Raw genomic sequence first — 19,340 nt, 5'->3', positions numbered from 1 at the left:
ACCCACAGCACATTCATGTGGTATCAAGGGCCAGCTACTTTGTGGTGATAAAAGTGCTGTGGCTTGTATATTGTGAAGGACTTTGCAGTTCAACAAGTTGTGGTTTCTTCAGAGAGACAGATCTGATAGCTTTTTTCAACAGTAATATTTCCAAGGCCTTGGTTTTGCTTCTATAAGCAAAAGCTGAAGATTCAAGGGTATCACTGAGCCTATTTTTCTACCAGAAAATGTTTTGCAGATGGGATCAACAGTGATAATAAAATAAGCTTTCACAGCTATTATCTTCTAGCTGTTGTCTGGCTATGGTGCAGTCTAACGCTTGTGCAAACAGAACTAATGGCAGGTGCCGTGTTATTTGTTTTTTCTAGCATAAAAGGTTTACTTTATGGCGAGATTTCAAACTTCTCAATCTTCCTTGCAACGCGGAAGTTATGTAAATTACTTCTCTGAAATCCATCTGCATTATCCAGAAAATTCCAAGTATGACAACTGCTCCCCTTTCTGTCTTGTGCTAATGACAAGACAGGCTGTAAGGAACCAGAAAGGGACAGCATGGATAAAAGGTTCTGCCAGGTTGGTGCTAGAAGGCTTCTCTCTTTTATTAGAATCATATCTGCATAAAATCTTTGTAGTGTTATTAAAGAGAGACATATTACTGGGAACTAGCATATGAAGACAAGCCTCCCAGATAATAGACTGGAGAGCAAATGCTATTAAATCTAAGGTCAGATAATCCTGGATATCATATTTCATAGATTCTTCTCATCAAAATGTGCCTGAATCAACAAGAGATGATATGACTTCAAATATGATTCTTGCAAGTGTTAAGAATATGATAAAGAAGTTGCTGAAAAACATTATCCTAGCTTGGGTGATCATAAATTGATTCTATTTAAACCATATGAAAGGAAAAACAAAAGTAGGTTTGCAATTCAGATTTTCCGTTTCAAAGGGAAAACCGATTAGGGAAAGCAACATACTTGAATATGGAAAAGGTCTGGAATTTCTTTGCCAGCTGTTGTACAAATATTACCAGGATTTCTCTGAGTACAGGAGTCTCCACTCCAACACACTGAAAGAACTGGAATATAGCAGCCAAAAGTGTTTGAACAAATCTGCCCTTTGAGAATAGGACCATATAGGTGAAGAAGAGGGGATGAAACCAGGCAGCATTGAAATGAGATGAGGGTAGTGAGTAATGACGTTCCTAACAGTACAGGTGATCTTATTCAATATTTGTATTGGTTTACATTTATGGATAATTTTAAAATGTAATGGAATTGAAATGGATAAAATTCAGCCATACAAAATGAATGATTATGAACCTACAGATTGACAACGATTTCTGCTATACACAACATCTAGGCGCAATCAGAGGAGGGAGAGGAATAGGTGTAAGGGACAGTCAAAGGATGGATCTGACCTGCCAGATGGGAAAAATGCAATTGCAGTTCTAGTAATCAGGAAAGGATAAGGGGGTATTAATGCACTGTTGAAAGCAGGAATGAAATCTAGTTTTGCATCAGGTTCTTAGCTCTGAAACAAGTGCAGAAAAAGATTATCCATTTTCCAGTCATCCTAGGAACCCATTTTATGAGAGAAGGAAAGAGTCTACCCTGTGAGGGGCAAGATTCCACCTATAAATGCACTACAGGAATGAACAACAGAAAGAGAAATACCTTTAAACGAAAGGATAGCATTAGCCAAAGAGCAAAAGGGTATGACTGGGCCAAGAATGAACTTAGTCTGGAAACAAGATAAAAATTCATAATCCTCAGAACAGGGAGGCTTTAAAAGAGTCTCCAAATTGGAGGTGTGGGGAAAGAAACTTATTTTAGAAAATGGAGGTCTGGAAGGCCTTTCCAGCCCCATGTTTTATGGAAAGGATAACGCAGACACAACTGAACTAGCTGAAATTAAAAGCAGCCGGTGCTATCAGGAGATAATAATTTTTTTCTAGGTGGCTGGAAACTGAACAATTTTTTTAGGAGCAGCATTAAGGTGCGGTCTGGTTATCTCCATCAGTGTTTACCAAATGCCACTCATGTCTGGTTTTTGGGATAACTGGGCAGCTTTCTGGCCAACACACATTTTGCGACAATGCTTTCAGACCTGCCTGTGAATCAATGTTGAACGTATGTGTTCTGAAAGAACGTGTGCCAGCCTCTCCCTTTACATTCTCTTCCCCTCAGAGTAGAAAACATGTTTCCTGATTCTACAACCAGGCTCTAATTCAATTAAAGGAACTGCTGATGGCAGTTCGTGCAGCTTATGAATGGCAGGAAAACGTGAGTTAGTTGCATTCAACCAGATCCTCTACTGTGAGACATGGACCTCACTTGCAAAGGTTTTATTTTTAATGTTCTTTACAGTGATACAGGTGAATGTGTGGAATTCATAAAATAAGGCATAGGATACATCTGTGTGAATATTGCTGTTCAAGTCATTTAGGAAATGATGCAGGTTGGAGACCTTACAATATTCTTCCTGCTGGATTGGATTTTTCCAGTGTGCAGCCCAGCCCTCTTTACAGTGAAGAAGTCTGACAATGAATGCTCAGTGCTCTGTCTTAAAAAGAAAAGAGGGGAAAAAAAAAAAAAGAGAGAGAGAGGCAGAGAGAGGCTCTGTCTGCAACCAAAGTGTTTTCTAGTAAGCTGGGATGCAGCAAGAATTGATCTGTTAGAGGCTTCACTACCTTAGCTGTAGCTTTCCATCAAAACACCAGATTCCAGCAGGACTCTGTTGTAGGTGTCCAGGCAGATAGTCCTGAACAGCAGGAAAGTGACAAGAGTTTCCAGTGCTACACTTGTAGGCATAGTGTTACCTTGTTCCTTTTGCCTTGGCCTGCGTGGTTATTTGATTGGATGTAAGAAGAGCTGCACATTGGTCTTGCTGCAGGTTGCATTTCAGGATGAAGTTGGAGAAGATCAGCTCTGGCAGCTCAAATGAGCAGTAGTTATGCTGATGTATCTATCTTAGAAGAATTAGCTGCTAAAAAGAGCCAGGTGGAAGCAGTAGTCCCAAGAAGTTTGTTGTATTGTTGATAATTAAGCACTTAAGCAATGCCCTCTAGCTTTGTTCTGACTTGTAATTATCTGTTATTTAGCGAAGCTTATAAAACTTGCCCTCTTGCTATGTATCAATTGCGGTTCACTATGTTTTGCAGCAATGAGCATAGGAATAGACAAGTGATAAGAACAGCTGTCATTTAGGCTCTTCGGTAGCACCAATTGCCACTGTAGTTAAAGCTTTTTTTTTTTCCCCCCTTTATACTTGTTCAGCAAGAAAAAAGCATTTGAACAAAAAGAAAAGCCTGCCCTAGGTTTTATTCTTATTTATATATATATGTGTGTGTGTGTGTGTATGTATACATGTATGTGTATATATACATGTATATGTGCATATACATTTAAGTTGAGTTTGGCTGTATTTAAAAACAGATTATCACAGCAGATGGGACCTTTTCTGGCTATTTAATCTGATAGCCTGTATGTTATAGCTATAGACTTCTGTAAATAATTTCCTGTTTGAACTACACAGGTTTTAGAAAAAAATCTAATTTTGACTTGAATAATTTTTGGTAAAGTAGAACTGCTACAATTGCTGGGGAATTGGTCCATCTAATTATCCTCAGTAGTAATCATAGAATCATTTAGGTTGGAAAAGACCCTTAAGATCAGATAATAAATGTGCATCTTGTTTGTTGTTTGAATCTATGTAGCTTCACACCCTAGCTGGTAAGGGCTTTTTTACAGTTTTGTCATGCAGATGACTCTGTTACAATTGAATTAGTTTTCCTATGTATGTGCACAAAAACCTGTGCAAATCAGCCCTTGGCCTAAAAATCTAAACCCATTTATGCTTTTTGAATCTGTTATTATAAAACATCATTCCCAGCCCCTTCATCTTTCTTGCAGCTGTTTCCCGAGTGCTCATCTATTTATCAACAGCCTTCTTGAGTGGTAGTCAACAAAACTGTACTTGCTGTGTCAGAAGTAGATGTGACACCACAACTGAAAGGTGATATCACTTGCTTCCTACTCCAGGTTCCTGCGGTGTTCATAGCCCTTTTGCTTACAGCACTGCACGGGGAGCTCACGTTTAATTGACTTTTCACTGTCAGCCTACTCGCCTTTCCAAAGTGACTGCTTTCCAGAGTAAAATCATTTATCCTGGAAGACTTATGGTCTGTGTCCCTAGACATTAAAACGTATTATTCCAACTTGCCAAGCAATCCATATCATTCCAGCACTAAGCTCTGCTGTCCTTATTTACTAAATGCTACGGCATTGGAACATGGCTGTTGATTGCTTTCTTCCTTGTCACTAACAACGTATTAAAACAAACAGAGCTGAAGTTCCTGAGGGACTCCTTCAGAAATATGCTTAGTAATATATCCCCACTTATAATTATATTTTGTGACTTGTTATATAGTCAGGTTTAATTCATTTAATGTGTCATAGTAAGTCTGAACTGTTGTGCATCCCTAATCAGCATGTCACGTGATACCAAGTTAAGTGTTGTGCAAAAGTCCATTACAGTGATATTGCTACCTTTCAGCAGGCAAGCAAATTTTTGATCCCATTAAAATAAAAATCAATTTAGTTTGGCAAGTTTACCTTTTAATAAACTTTTGTTTATTGGTACTGATTATATGAGCCCCCTCTTTCTCTATTAGTTGAGTCCCGTGTGAGCCCTTAGATTATTTTACTCAGGACTGATGCCAGGCTGGCAGGCCTACATTTATGTTTATAAAATATTGGCACAACATGAGCATCCTCCCAGGCTCCTGGAAGTTCTCTCTGTTAAGTTATCAGTATGTCTCGTGTCAGCACACCAGAGAGCCCTTATCCTGCTCTTTTAACAATCTCTGAAGTTCTGACTTGAAAGTGTCTAGGCTTCGGTAGCTTCAGACTGCAGCATGGTCTGTTGTTGACAGCTCTACTCCTTTATCTAATGATGAGGTATTATACTGTCAACACTACTCTTATGTTAAAATAGACTTGAAAATGAAAATATTGCTTACAGAATATTGTGTTCTTTTGCTTCATTATCAATTTGTTTTATTTCTAGATTCCAATTGATCAAAATTTGTCCTTTTTATGGTAATAGTATGTATTTTATAGCCTCTTTCTCAGTAAACGGATGGGTTCCTAGATTGTTATCATTCTCTAACTTTTCTCTTGACTAATTGGACTCATGATTGTTTCAGCTCTGTGAAACAGTCCCTGTTAAAACACCAAGCGCTATACACTGCTTAGGTAATTACTCACTGGCTATATTCTGTTTGCACAAAAGAAAGATGATCCAGGTGTAAGCATGCCTGTGTGAATCACAACTAACATTTCATTATGTGATCAGTTCCCTTTCGTGTTGAAAATGAAACCTAATTTAAAACTTCTCTGATTAGGACACAAGATTGCTTGAACTCAGAAATAGTAGTTGCTAATAATTTACGGAGTTGCAGTTAACTTTTTAACTAGCTACACATGTGCCTTTACTCTGCATCTATCTCACTGATTTTTTTTTTCTCTCCCTTAGCTCTCCATCCCATAAAAGATAAGTTTAAGTTCAAATCTACCTAGCTCCTACTCCATGCTACTTTACCTAGGCAGTGGATTGAGAACCTCCTTCTTCGTCTTTCCTTTAAAGACATGAATGATCTTAGAATAATTTGGATGTTCTTCTTCAAATTGCTCTTAAGTTCCCTGATCTTGACTACATTCAAACTGTGATCCCGTCAAAGAATGTCACTAGTACCTGTAACCACCATTACCTTGGGTAGAAACCTACCTCAGCATTCTAGTTTTGGAGGAGTGCTTTGGCTTTGAAGAATGACTTTTTTTTTTTCTTTTTTAATGCTCATGGTATAGAATCTGCTGTGATGTACAAAGAGCTCTTTGACCAATGTTCTTGGTCTCTTTATAAGCTGGGCAGGACAATTCACTAGTGAAGCAACCCCTGTATGTTCTGTTGTGTTTGATCAAGTGGACCGGTCACCAGTGTGGACTTCGGAGCTTGAACTGTTGAATCACTAAGAATAATAGCTGGTTCCTTCCATCCTATATACCTAGTTGTCAAATCCTGTCCCATGTATTTGTAGGCAATCATTCAGTCCAAGGATGTAATTACTGTTAGTCCAGTAGAGTGCATCCCCAATATCCTATTATAAACCAAATGGCTTCACTGTAAATGCTGAAAAGGCGTGAAAATTACTAAGTGTGAAATAAAATAAACCTCTCTTCTGAAAGCACAGATTGGCCCTTCAGGTGCTGAGGCTATAGATGTTTTTTTTGACTGCAAATGCTTCAGCCCCCTTGGAGTACTATAAATTCAAGTAACCCTGATGATGTATTAACATAAATCACATGAGGTTATGAGACTGGGATTGTAACTTTGGGGACAATGTCTGGGACAGTGGATGCTCAGCCCTAATTACAGCTGCTAGTATTAAGCTGGAATTTTCAAAGTTGCTCGAGGAAATTTGGTCTTGAAATGAGTTAAGTCAACTTGACTGAGAAAACCATGCAGTTAGAGCTGTACAGTTTCAGCCTGTTCCACTTTGTGTGACCTCATCTTTTATCTGTCCTCATGTGGGCAAAAACAAACAGTGGAACCATTTCTGTTAATGTTGTTTTTGTAAGGATCCCCTTCTCATGGCTTGAGCCCTTTCGTGCGATGCCAGGAAGCTGTTTATAAATTGGTAACTGCTCGGTCTGTCCTTATTGTTTTGGGATTCCTCTGCTCCCACATGGACCTGGCAGTCCCTTCCTAAAATGCTGGGGTAGTGCAAGAATGCTATTTCTGTAACTATCCATTCCACACTGGATTCTTAAATGCTAGTTAATCAGACCTCAAGTATTTAGCTGTTCTGAGAAGTGGGACGCTAACGGCAAATATGCATGTTATCATCTGCAGAATCTGACTCCTCTAGTGGGAGGAGGCAGTAGTTCAGGCTCAACATCCTTCACTCAAACATGGGACAAAACTGACCAAAAATATGGCATACTAGTAATTGTAGTCCCCACTGGGACCTGAGGTGAGACCACAAACTCCGTTTATATGGAGCATTGAGACTCCTCCAAGTATAATGAAGGTCAGTACTTTTGGAGATGGATCACTACATTCAACAGTCCTGAACAGCAAAGGCCGTTCACTATGAAATTGCAAAGGACAGCGGTGGTGTGTGCCTGCTGTACCAACTGCTTCTGGATACTGTGATTCTGAGCAGTCTGCTATGCCTGCAGATTTTTGGTTTGGAGTTTGCATGTGGGTTTTTTTCTTGTTGGGTAAGGGGAGGGTAGGGGGGTTCTGGGTTGTTTGGGGTTTTGTTTGTTTGTTTGTTTGGGGTTTTTTTGTTTAGTTTTGGTTGGCATGAGGTATTACATGCCAGGCAGGCTGGAATGCTATACAAATGTTGTAACTGAAAAATTCACAAACAAATATTCAGGCACTTATGTAGGATTGTAGGGGAGGGTGAGAGCAGCTGCTCATATTGTTGCAAAAGCTAAATGTTTTAATGGAAATACAGCTTCTTCTGCATCCAATTTATCATTTCCCACACTACAGCGCAAGGGTTAGAAAGGGAACTGGGCCTTGGGATGCCAACTTCTGTTCATGGATTTTTCCTTTGATTCGCTGCCTCTGCCTCCATCACGTTTCTGTTGAATTCAAGGAGTTAAAACACCACTACGCTTTCAACATCAAGATTAAGCCTAATTTGCCTTCTGAGATATTTTAAAACTTCTGTGCATCTTGGGGCACTGTTCATATCTTCTCTGCTTAATGAAATTGTTCTGAAGGTGACATGGTCTGGCCACGTTGCTCTGTGCATACGGCACCCTGCACAAACAGGTTTCAGCCTACCAGTGCCCAAAGCTCTCCTCAGTGAGACGCATCATATGTGAGTGTGGAGGGAACAGGATGATAACCAGGGGGTTATTGACATCACTGAGCATTGAACACTTCTTAAATAGCTAAATTAGGAGGCTGGTCTCCCTAGGTAGTTTAAGGTAGAGAGCCTGTTTGAGAGAGTGACTGCTGGAAAACATGGAGGTATATGCTAATGTGTAACCCCCTTCGCTGGTTTGGAGGACCTGCTTGATGCTCAGCAGGTCTCCCTGGTACAGCATCTCGCACAAGAAACCTCTGAGCTGGACGAGCTTGTAAATGCTGCTGTGTAATATCAATGGTTAGTAACAGGTAAATTCAGCTAAGAAGTTTCTGAAGAAAAAAGCCAGGAGATACAGTGGGCATAATGGGGAACGGAGGTGTGTAATTGCAGGGTTGTGATTCTTGTTCTTGCAGAGCTGCAATCTGTTTGAAGCCCAAGAATGGGTAGGGCTAGACAGAGTTCTGTTGTTGTCCTGTGTTTTGCTCTTGCAGCCTTGATGACCACCTGATGATATGATCTTTCATAACATTTGTTCAGGTTAAGGCTTATATCTGGATAACCTAAATCAGGGGCTTGTGATCCTATCATTTGGTGTTCTGTGTAGCTTTATTTTTCTTAAGTGAGAGATTGTGGGTGTCCCCCTGTGTTTAAGTCCTGGTTTTGAACCAGATTAAGCAAAACATGGGAAAAGGACAAAAGTCGTTTTAAGTCATAGTTATTTACAGTCTAACATGTTAGACTATTGTAGGCAGTTACTGCTCCTGATAATAGTGGTGGCTAGACTGCTGTACATTTTGGCAAAGCATTACTTCAGGGAGACTCCAGTCCTTTGACAGTTGTGCATTAGAGATTATTGTGACTTTTTGAAGTACAAGGCATTTTCTTTTAATTTTCATTATTTGCAAAACAGCAATGTGATGTCCTCTTGATGGTCTAGTTCCTCAGGCTGTAGTAACTGCTTCGATTAGGTAAGGTCCAACCTGGTTATCAACAGGGCTCAGGTCTGGGTTTTGCCATTCTCCTCTGCCAACAGTCCCCTCCTCCCTTTCCCTCACAGCAACAGCTGGCAAGGGGGAAGGAGGAAAGCGAGGAGGCGGTTGCTGGCACCTAGCACCAGAGGATCAGCATTGCCCCTTGGGAGAGAAGGTGTCAGGCTGGTCATAAACTTCCTGTAGGCAGGTCTAGCCCATGGACCAGCTACCGGACTACGTCACCGGAGTTAATATTGGTGCGACAGCAAATGTGGTTTTGTTTCCTCAAAGATAAATTATAGGCTGTTGTCAAACAGAAGTGCTTTTGCTCGTACTGACCACCTCTAGAACTCTAGAGATGGGGAAAAATCAGTAAGTGCAGACTAGGGTAAAATAAAATAAACATTGTCAAGCTTTTAAGATACTAACAAAATAATGAAAGGAAGAAAATAATCCCTGAAGGGATAAGCTCTGTTGACTGCCCTGGGAGAGAGCAGGGCTACTAACAGGTGAATTTGTTCTTTTCCTCGTTGAACACTCAGCAAGATGTCACAAGTACCTTTCAGCAGAGCATGGTTAAGGACTTGTGCATGGTTTCATTTGGTCTCATCCAGACAGCATATCTGTGTTTGAGGTCACTGGGACAAGACAGTGATGGGGTATGGGCTGAGGTGCTCTTAGAGACATGCCCAAGGCTACGTTACTTCTCTGCAGAAAGGCTGCTGACTCTCTTATCCCTAGCTAGTATCTGTTAGCTGGAATCTACAAAACTGGCCAGAGCTCATTCTGGAGCAGAGATGTGATGCATAATCAGGAAGAAGCAGAAGGATGAGCTACCTAAGAGCAGACCTGCTTTTAATTGTATCTACACAACTCTTGGTAGTGTTCCCAGTGTGAGGGAGCTTCCTAGCTTTTAGACAGAACACAGTCTCACCAGTTTCTAGAAAGATGCTGTCCATCTTTATCACCAGGGCTATGAGAACACTACTGTTTTGTAATCACCATTTCAAGGTTAGGTTGGTGTAATGTGCTTTCCTAGGGGCTATGCTCAGATCAATCTAGTGACTGAAGTGGGTGCAGAAAATGTTGTGTGCTCGGTAAGCAGAGTAAGAACTTGTATCTTCAGGGTTGGGACTTTAACCCATCTAGCCTGACCTCCTGTATCATCATATTAGTCAGTTCTCTCTGCGTGGAGTGCAATAGCCCATGTTTAAGTTCAATAACGCACTTTCTAGAAAGGCAATCAACCTGGATTCAAGGACATAAAGGGACAGAGAATACACCCCTTCTTTAGCATTTTGTTCCAGAGGATAATCGCTCTGTAACAAATGTGAACCAGATGATTCATTAGGATTTTTCTAACTCCAGCTCTCAGCCATTGTTCTGGTTCTTGCTATGCCTTTTCCCACTTGATTAGAGCTCTTAGAACTGGCGTTTTTCTCCCCATGATAGAACTTGCACTCTGTAATCAAATTGCCTCTCAACAACCTGTAACAGCAAAACCCAGCAATGTCTCTAAGCTAGAATCTACCCTGTTCCTCTTAAGAGGTAGTAATCAGTGATTTTAGCAGTTCAGTCATATGAATCATCCTGCCAGTAAAGCCAATTCCATCACATTTTTTCCAGTTCCCTCTGCTTTTCCTTTACAGAAATCTCATGACATGGATGCACTGGCATCTGCTCTGTTTGTCTGTGAGTTTCCACGTACAGTTGAAGGTGTCAGGGTTGGCTGTAAGACTCTGCATGTCCATGTAACTAACTAACTAACACCTCTTTGTGCTATGTGTGTAGATGTGTCTGAGCTGAAACTCCTCTCTGTGTCAAAAATAAAAGGATGATCTTGCAAGTCCCTTCAGCTTGGTCCTGCGTTGCTCTGTGTTCAATGGCCATCAGAAGCCTGCCCGAACTTTGGAGCATATATGTTGACCTTTAATAGTAAGTTTGTATTTGGGCTGGTTTCTCTTTTCTTGGGGATTTGGAAAAGTTGCTCTCCAGCCTTTTTAGGCAGTTATTTTAATGTGCAGTGAGCCACCTTGGCTTCAGTGTCAGCTGAGTTTGTGTGCTTGGTATTGGTCACAAATGAAAAGAAAGAAATGAAAATGAAACTTCTGTTTCTTAAGAAAACCGTGCTTTCTTAGTTGCTTTCAGGGGAACCATTTGATCCATAAGACTAAGGTCTTTAATTTTGCCTTACCTTTTAATCTCATTAACATCTTCTGAACATTGTTTTATGTGTGCAAAGCCCAGGGGTAGTCCAAGCAGTGGGGGGAAAAAAAAAAAAAGAGTGGAATAGACTTTGGAGCAGACCATACACATTTGAGGGCTCCTGGATACTTTAACTGGTCTCTGTGGAACTCCTTGAGCCTGTAGCTCAGCTGTGTTTAGTGCCTGATATGTCTAACTTAAAGAACGCACGAGTTTTGGCTCCACTGCTGGCCAAGCTGTGTGGTCTTTGTGAAGCTATTTCACTCTTTTTTTTTTTTTTCTTCTTTTTTCCTTTTTTTTTCTTTTGTTCAGTTCTACCCTATTTTTTCTCCTTTTGGGCTATAGAATATTCTGGGTGAGCACTGTCACTTGACCACGTTAGTGTACACCAGGAATTCTGGAAATTCTGAAATTAGTTGGGAATGTGAAGAAGCAGTTTTGTTAGTATAAACTTTACCATGTCAGTCACATCTGAACTGCAGATGCTGCTATGGAGTAAAAAATGATTCCCTAGATTTGGACAAGTCAGCCAGAACGTTATCCTGTGTTAATCCAGCTATGTTGTTTCTGCTACTTAAACTAGCTCTGGAAGATCTGTGCAGACCTACTCTCAACGTAAAAATGTCACTTACCACTATTTGGGAGTGTCGTGCGTCATCAGAAACAGCGTTTGCTCCTTTTCTCAATGGCACCTTGCTCAAACAGCACTGAATTGCACGCTGACTCACCAGAAAGTGCCCTTTTCACCGGCTGCATCCTGGGGGTTCCTTTTGCAGTATCTCACCAGATTGCGGGCATAGTCCTGCCCCGGCGTCATCGGTGTGAGCTCTCTGGAAAGGGTGTGACAAAGCCAGGTATGTTGAGTACACACACACTGCATTGTGCTGTGAGTAACTCTGGTTTCCTCGGAGGTAGGTGACAGGGTTTTGTTTAAATGTGTGTCCTGGAGACAAAGGCTTTAATCATGACACAGTTTCATAGGTAAGATCAACAAACTGAGTGAAATCTGAAATCGTAACCTACTGTTCTCGGACAAGTGCACGTTAGCTCTCTAGCAGTCATTTTATTTCTCTGTTTTTAGTTAGCTTTTGTAGTTTTACTACAGGTATGACAGGCTGGAGCCACTCTGGTTGTGAACGCTTTTATCTCTTTGAAGACTTCTCCTTTTGAAATGAAATTTCTCTTGGCCGTTCTTAGCTCAAAGGTGGCACTTTATAGGGAGCGGGATGAAAACTGTTTTCAGTGGGGGGGACTTGGGAGCAATTTTACTTCCTTTGAAGATGCGTGTTGTTCCTGAAGCAACTTCTGCGCAAAAGGAAAATCATCTGGGGGGGGCCTAGCAGGAAGCTGCGAGGTTGGTAGCACATTCCAGCCTGCCCTCACCGTGCCTCACAACGCCGTCCTTCCCCGACATTAGTCTTTTCGTGACTGTCGGTGGTTCTGGGGGTTGGAAGTAGGCAAGGAGACTTTTTTATACTATTTGCTGTGAAAGCCAGATCTGAGGGTTGTGGGCCTGTGTGGCCCACGTGGAGTTGGGTACAAGCCAGTATTGCTTGACTCCTTGTTTTTGTTTGGTTTTGGGTTGGGTTTTTTTTTTTTTTTTTCCATCTAACCACACAATTCTGCCACTCAACGTCTTCTACGCCCGCTGTGCACCGCTGTAGAATAATAAAGGCAGATGAAGGGAACGGATGACAGTCGCACCGCGCCGGCGCTGCCGAGCAGGTGAGGCCCGCGCTCCCGGGCCCGAGGGGCAGCCGCGGCCCTGAGGCGGCCGGAGCAGACCCTGCCCCTGCGCGGCGCGTGGCGGCCGTTGGGGCGGGACGCGCGCGGCTGCGCGCGGCCGTTGAGGCGGGACGGGGCGCGCGGGGGCGGGGGCGGAGCGTGCGCCGGGCCCCGCCCCGCCCGGGCAGCTGTCAGGGGAGGCGGCGGCGGCGGCGGGTCCCGCAGGCAGGCGGCTGGGGCGGCCGCGGGATGCGGCGCTGAGCGCGCTCCGCCGGTCACTCCGCGCGGGCTCCTGCGCGCCGCGGTTGCCTCCCGCAGCCCATGATGTGTCTGGAAAGCGACGGCTCCTCCGGCAGCAGCCCGGGCTGCGGCGGGCGGCTCCGAGCCGGCGACGAGGAGGAGGAGGAGGACGGCGAGCGGGGCTGCTGCGGCCGGGGCGCCGAGGGCGAGGTGCAGACCCTGTCGGGCAGGATGAACCCGCCGGCGGCCGGCAAGCACCCCGAGCGCCCGGCCGCCCGCCACAAGGCGCCGAGCCTCGGCCGGGCCCGGGTGGCGGCCGCCGGCATCCTCAGCGTGGGCAACGTGCTCAACTACCTGGACCGGTACACGGTGGCAGGTGAGGGCAGCACCCCTCGGCCTGCCTCCCCGTGCGGGGCGCCCGGGCCCGCCGCGGCGGGAGGCGTCCCCTGCCGCCGCGGGGACAGCCCCTGCCCGGGCGCGGTGTGGCCGCCTCCATCCCCGCCGCCGCCCGGCCGGTAGGGCCGTCCCGGGGGCGGGGGGCAGCGGGGCTCGCTCGGCGAGCCGGGCCGGGGGCTGCGGTTCGCCGTGCCCGAGCTGGAGTAAGTCGTGAGGGATGCGGTGTGGCGGGCTGCGGCTGGTGCCCGTTGTGCAGACCCTCCGGTATTGTTCTCTAGTTTGTCTGGATTTTATCGAAAATAGAAGGAGGTGTCCTTTGTTTGTCTCGGCTCGGTGGCGGAGTAAGTGTTCGGCGGGGCTTTTCGGAAAGGACTGATGCCGGGTAGGGCTGGCAAACGTGGAGGATACTTTATGTGATTTTGGGGGCTGATGGGAGAAGCGTTATTGATCTTCTGAACAGGATAAATGCGGCGGGTGACAGGTGCAGCTGCTGTCAGATAAATACAGCCTGCTGTGGAAGGGGGGAAATAGGGGAATGCCATCACTTTTGTCTCTGCGGGTGAAAATAGCGCTGAAGCACATCACCTTTGCTTTGTTTCTGCTGAGTCCCTCCAGCCTGAAAACCCAGGCTGTCCTTCAGTCCTTTGCCAAGGAGGGTCCCTTCTCTGCAGAACTCACGAGTAGGTGACACGGAGCTGCCTGATAGTTTCTGCTGGCTGGCTAGCCGTGGAGCGATGCGCAGAAGGAGCAGCAGGGCAGCTGCATTGCACTTGCAAAGCGTCTATTTTCTGGAGGTAGACGTTTTAAAATCATGCGCTCCCCGACGGATACGTTTTACCAGCTGTGCTGTGTGAAAGGCACTATGTGCCTCAGTCATTACTACTACTAGGCAGCTCAGCTCCGAAACAAATGTGTGTTAGGATGTTTACTGTATCGTCCCTAGAGGGGACTCCTCATTTATTCTTGTCAGGCAATAACAGCAGGGAAGAAGATGATTACTGAACTTTTTCTAATTAGAAATGAAGTAGGCTTGTTGGTATTCAACTGTCTCATGTAATTAAAATATAATACATGTTCTCTGTCTGGTAATACTGATAATTTTATCTTCAGAGCTTAGAAAGGGGTTTGTGCATGTATAAATTTTGTTCTATGCATATACGTATTTTAATCACTAAGACTCAATGTGGTGTTAAACAAATCAGATATATTATTTTAATGTAGTATAAACAAATATGTTTGTAGGGCAGTAATAGGGTGCAAGAGACATAAATCTAGTCACTGTTGTCAGAGTAAGTTGGCCAGGTTGGCTTTATTTTGTCTAGGGTAGGGAGATGGGGAGGATTAGAAGGAAAACTTAACTGACACTGTTGTGGCTTTTTTATTATTATTTTTAGACAGGGCTTGCTCCTTCAGGAAACGTAAAGGCCAGTCTTGGGAGGTATTGAGTACTTGGTTGGTAGTCAGTATGTTACAGGAGGAAGCTTGAAGATAAAAGGTTGATCTGTTATTACTGAAGGAAATTGTCGTTTGCTCCCTCACCCTCAAATAGGAATCTCTCTAGTAAAGAGATTTACCACAAAGCACCATTTTCCTTTAATGCATGGAAAGTTTCTTTTTCAGGAAGCTATCCCCCTTCATGCACACTCAGTCTATTTATTTATTTTTTTTAAAAAAAGCATTATGTTGTTCACCTATTTGCTGTAGTACTTTCAGCAAGACCTTGATCATCTGATTTTTTTTCTGCCTGCAAGAACAGAAGGCATGGGATGCTCTGGCAAAGGAAGGCAGAAGCATCTTCATTTCTGGGAAGGCTGGAAAGTGCCCTGACCAGAGGCTAAAAATGCCTGCCTACAGGGATGTAGTATTCCCAGTCCTAACGCTACGATTGCCAGTACTTCTAGGATAAGCTCTGGTTTTGCAGTGCCCAGTAACTGCCCCGTGGAACTTGCAGTGCCCAGTAACTGCCCCGTGGAACTTATCTGTTAGCTTTCAGCTTGATATCAAAGGTTTAAGATCTCAGACATCAGACTTTCCTTTGGGGACAGAATCAAATTTCGCATGATCTTTTTGTCTTCTGTCAATTGGTATTTATTTTTGAAACTGATGTTTTATAAAGTGCCAATCCAAAACAAGGAAGAATTTAAATCCAGTCTAACAGAAGAGTTGTGATAATAAAAATTATGTTTTTTTTGAGCTCAAAACTGACGTTATTATAAAGTCTTCTGTAAAAGCAATCTTTGCTTTTATATTTTGAGTCTTAGTGCATACCGCATGCTTATGTGATGTGCACTTACATATGAATCAAGCTAGCACTTTGAATATTCAGCTCATGTCTCAAGACAGGTAATAATTAGTGAATACAACTCTTCAGACCTTCAAAGTACATTTCAAATATGAATTGTTGCAGCATCGTAATAAGGGAGTTTAACACTAGCCACATTATGGCAGGGGAAGTAGCGTCAGAAGTTATGATTTACCTAAGGCCAGTGAACTGTTGTGAGAACTGGAATTACTTTCTGGTTCCAGCTTTATTTGAAACAAGTGTTAGAAGAGCAGCAGCACCAATGGAAACTGGTTCCTGAGGATTTGTGTCTCTAGGGCGATCCCTCCTGTGGGTTCTCTGACGTCAAGTAAGAGTTGACCTTTGTCATTAACCTTTCTCTTCTTGTCTTGTAAGAGTCTCTCCTCTACCCAACCATTTTTTTTAAATGAAAGTGTTGGGAGCTTTGGGACTTCTTCCTGCTGTTGAATTTAGTCAAAAGCAGGTCAGTGGACTAAAAAGTGATTAGTAGGCAGCTGACAGACGGACATAAGCAAACAGAGAATGCAGTTTATGGGCATGATACTACAAGTACATCTTATATCTTACTTGAAAACTTGGTTGCAACCATTTTGGTTTTCCTAGTCACGAATGCAAGTATAAAAAAAAGCAAGTATATATTTAGTGTATATATAATAAGTATATACAAGTACATATTTAGTATATTTTTAGTCAATAGGAGAAAAAAAGATCATATACAGAGTTCTTTGTTGCAAAGGTAGTTCCCTGGGTCTCTTCCACTATTTTCTAACATGACCACATGGAAGCTAGATAACATGCATCCAGTCAACACAAGGAAATCTTATAGGTACCTCCTATAGGTACATCTTGCTCCTAAAAGTAAAAAGCAAGTGCTTTTGCATTGCTAAAAAGTAAACAGCAAATGTAGTATTTCTTGGTGTTTACACTTGGGATACAAAGACATTGTGTATAACGAGTTGTTCTTGGGTAATCTTTCTTCAGGTGCGACAAACAAGGAAGTAGCTGCCTGTTTCCCTAGTTTTGATTTAACGACTTCCCAGTAGAGACTAAATGAATTTAGGATGGCATATGCCTTTTGGTATCTGGGATGTTCCATGACAGACCTTGAGTGCAGTTTCTGAGATACAGGACATGGACAGCTTCACACCTGCCACTGAGTTGCAGCTCTTCTGGGAATACATGATGAAACTGGGTCTCCACTGAGGACTGGCCTGCTTCTTACTGCTTAAGTTTCTTCCAGTACTTTAAAAATAAAAAACCTGCAGAGTAATAGTGTATCTTTCAATAATGTCCCTATGTTTACACGGAGTTGGAAATTTCCAGTATGTATGGGGAATGTTAAGATATAATGATATTTGGGAGAAGCTGTCCCAGACAAAAAGTGGGAGTGCCTCTACTGTGGCTCTTCTAAAGAAAAGATTGAAAACTCTGGGCTGAACATTACTGACTTGAAGGGAAGTGGTGATCTGCAATTTTCTTAATAGGTCTTTGATCATACTGAAAACAGTTGCCCGTGGAAAAAGCATTCTTTCAAGAGCCATGATATTTTGCTGCTATTAGGAAAGCAAAGAGTAAGGAAAGGGGGACACTAGCAGTAATGAAACCATTGCAGGTTACCTGTGAAACTACAGCATTTCAGCCATCTGGTGATGCTGGGACATACCTTCTTCCTTAATGAAGTTTTGGGAAAAGTCATCTTACCTTCAGAAGCTTGGAATGTGGTTTCACAATTATGCCGTGGATGACCTTTTACTATGCCTGCTGTTGTCGATGAAAACAGTCTTGCTTCATTAGGGTGTCACCTCCACCTTCTAATTCAGACGCTACTTCCTGGCATTTCTGTGGTGCCTTTAATTTAAAGGTAATGATTTAATTAAGCTGGAGAACTAGCCAGCAAAGTAAATGAGTCTTACTACCCCACTACAGAAGGGGAAACAGAGTTGTAGAGTGTCGGCGATTTGCCTGTGGTAATGTAGTTAGTGGCAAAGTCTTGGCTGGTATTAGTTCATCCTTGAGGTTCTCTATCCCTGTGACACAGTACGCCATAGGCTTTGGTCTGCTGTTTTTGTCCTGTAAATGTCTGTAACTTGCTAATAACCATATTTGTGTTAATTAGCCTCTCATTACAACACATAGTTGCAAATCAAATACCATTCTTTGAAGATACATACATGCAAATGATTATTGAAAGTTGAAAGTCAAGTTTAAAACTATGTAGTACAAGCTATAACTGAAGGGTTAGAAAAGGTTCAACACTAATTTGTGCAAAGACATTCAAGATTTTATAAGCCCAAACTGCTTTTTTTCTTTGTTTTTTATTTGTGAGCTCACACTTATGATAGTAATATATGACCTTGTAGGATGTTCAATACTGAATGATCTTCATGCAGTCTGAGATCCCATATATGTAATGGGATAAAGAGAGCCCCTTATCCCCATTGTAACAAGACTATGCTCAGTGCTTATAGTTTCAGGGAGGAAACCATTAAGTGGCAGTGCAAGCTTTTCATTTTTTTGTCTCTTGTTGAGCTAATCTCAACCTAGGACTCAGCTGTGGAAGGAGAGTCATGTTGGAAAATATTAGAAAAGAACATTGACAAAACCTACTTGAGCCAGCAGTGCCACTAGCTCACACACGTGAGAATTTGCAAAAGGACGACAATGTCTTGCTTGGACAATAGGTACCTGTTACTGGCTCAAAATTCAAGAAGCACTGCACTGTGAGCAAAAGCTAGAAGGACTGAACCTCATGCACTTCAAAAGCACTCTGAAAGCACGATGACAAGGACTGTGTAGTAGCATCTAGTTCTCTAACGTTGTGTTTTCCCTGTGTGATGGGCTTTATTACATAGTCAGCTGCTTTCTGTTTGCCAGTTCTTACGCGAGTTGGCAGGATTTGTTCCAGAGTATTTTACATTTCAAGTGAAGTCTTATTATGTTTAATCATAGTATTTTTCTTCCTTGTGATGTAGGTTTGCCAGATAGTAACTATCTTTGTTATTATGTGCAGATTTTCCTGTTTGACTCTGAGATCCTCTTTCATGCATGTTGATTAATTTTATCCCCAAAGCATCCAAGTCATCACAGTCGGTGAACGTGGCCTTTATTACATGGAGTTAAGATCCTCATAAATATTGAGTGTGTTCTTAAGAATAATGTGATGATCTTACTAGTCCCTTGATCTCTGAGACTGTCAATATCAGAAGCTGTGTGGAAAAGCTTCTCTGGTCAAAAGTGTGGGAATTCTGTGAATCATTCCTTCAGGAATTTTCAAATACCATGCCAAGCTGTAATAGGATTAAATTCCATCAGATAACTTGTTTTTAGTTGTTCCTATTTATTATACATTTATTCTCTATTGCTTCTGGTAGACTGTACATCAGAAGCAAATAAGCTGCTGATTAGGTGGCATGGTGGGCTACTAAGTTCAATAGATGTTGTTAAAAGCTGGTGACTTTTCCCCTAATATGAAGTCCCATAGCTCTTGCTTGGGCTTTCAAGTGCTGAGGAACTTGCGATTGAAAGGTGTTATAATGTGTTGCCTGAATCAAAGTTTGTAAAGGTCTTGAGGTTCCTTATAACTGTTAATAAAGTCTCATGGTACCTA

General features: G+C 42.6%; 1 protein-coding gene across 1 annotated transcript in view; it reads left to right on the top strand.

Moving 5' to 3' along the window:
* Nucleotides 1-13,033: 13,033 nt before the first annotated feature.
* The window catches only part of LOC140660973 (sphingosine-1-phosphate transporter SPNS2-like), a 142,681-nt gene continuing 136,374 nt past the window's right edge, over nt 13,034-19,340 (top strand). Inside the window, exon 1 of the mRNA XM_072882494.1 lies at nt 13,034-13,411. Within this exon, the coding sequence (XP_072738595.1) occupies nt 13,117-13,411 (295 nt within the window). The 5' untranslated portion in view covers nt 13,034-13,116. The remainder of the gene's footprint in view (nt 13,412-19,340) is intronic.

The sequence above is a fragment of the Ciconia boyciana genome, chromosome 17 (assembly GCF_034638445.1).
Source record: "Ciconia boyciana chromosome 17, ASM3463844v1, whole genome shotgun sequence".
Taxonomy (NCBI): domain Eukaryota; kingdom Metazoa; phylum Chordata; class Aves; order Ciconiiformes; family Ciconiidae; genus Ciconia; species Ciconia boyciana.
This window is presented reverse-complemented; position numbering and strand designations above follow the sequence as displayed.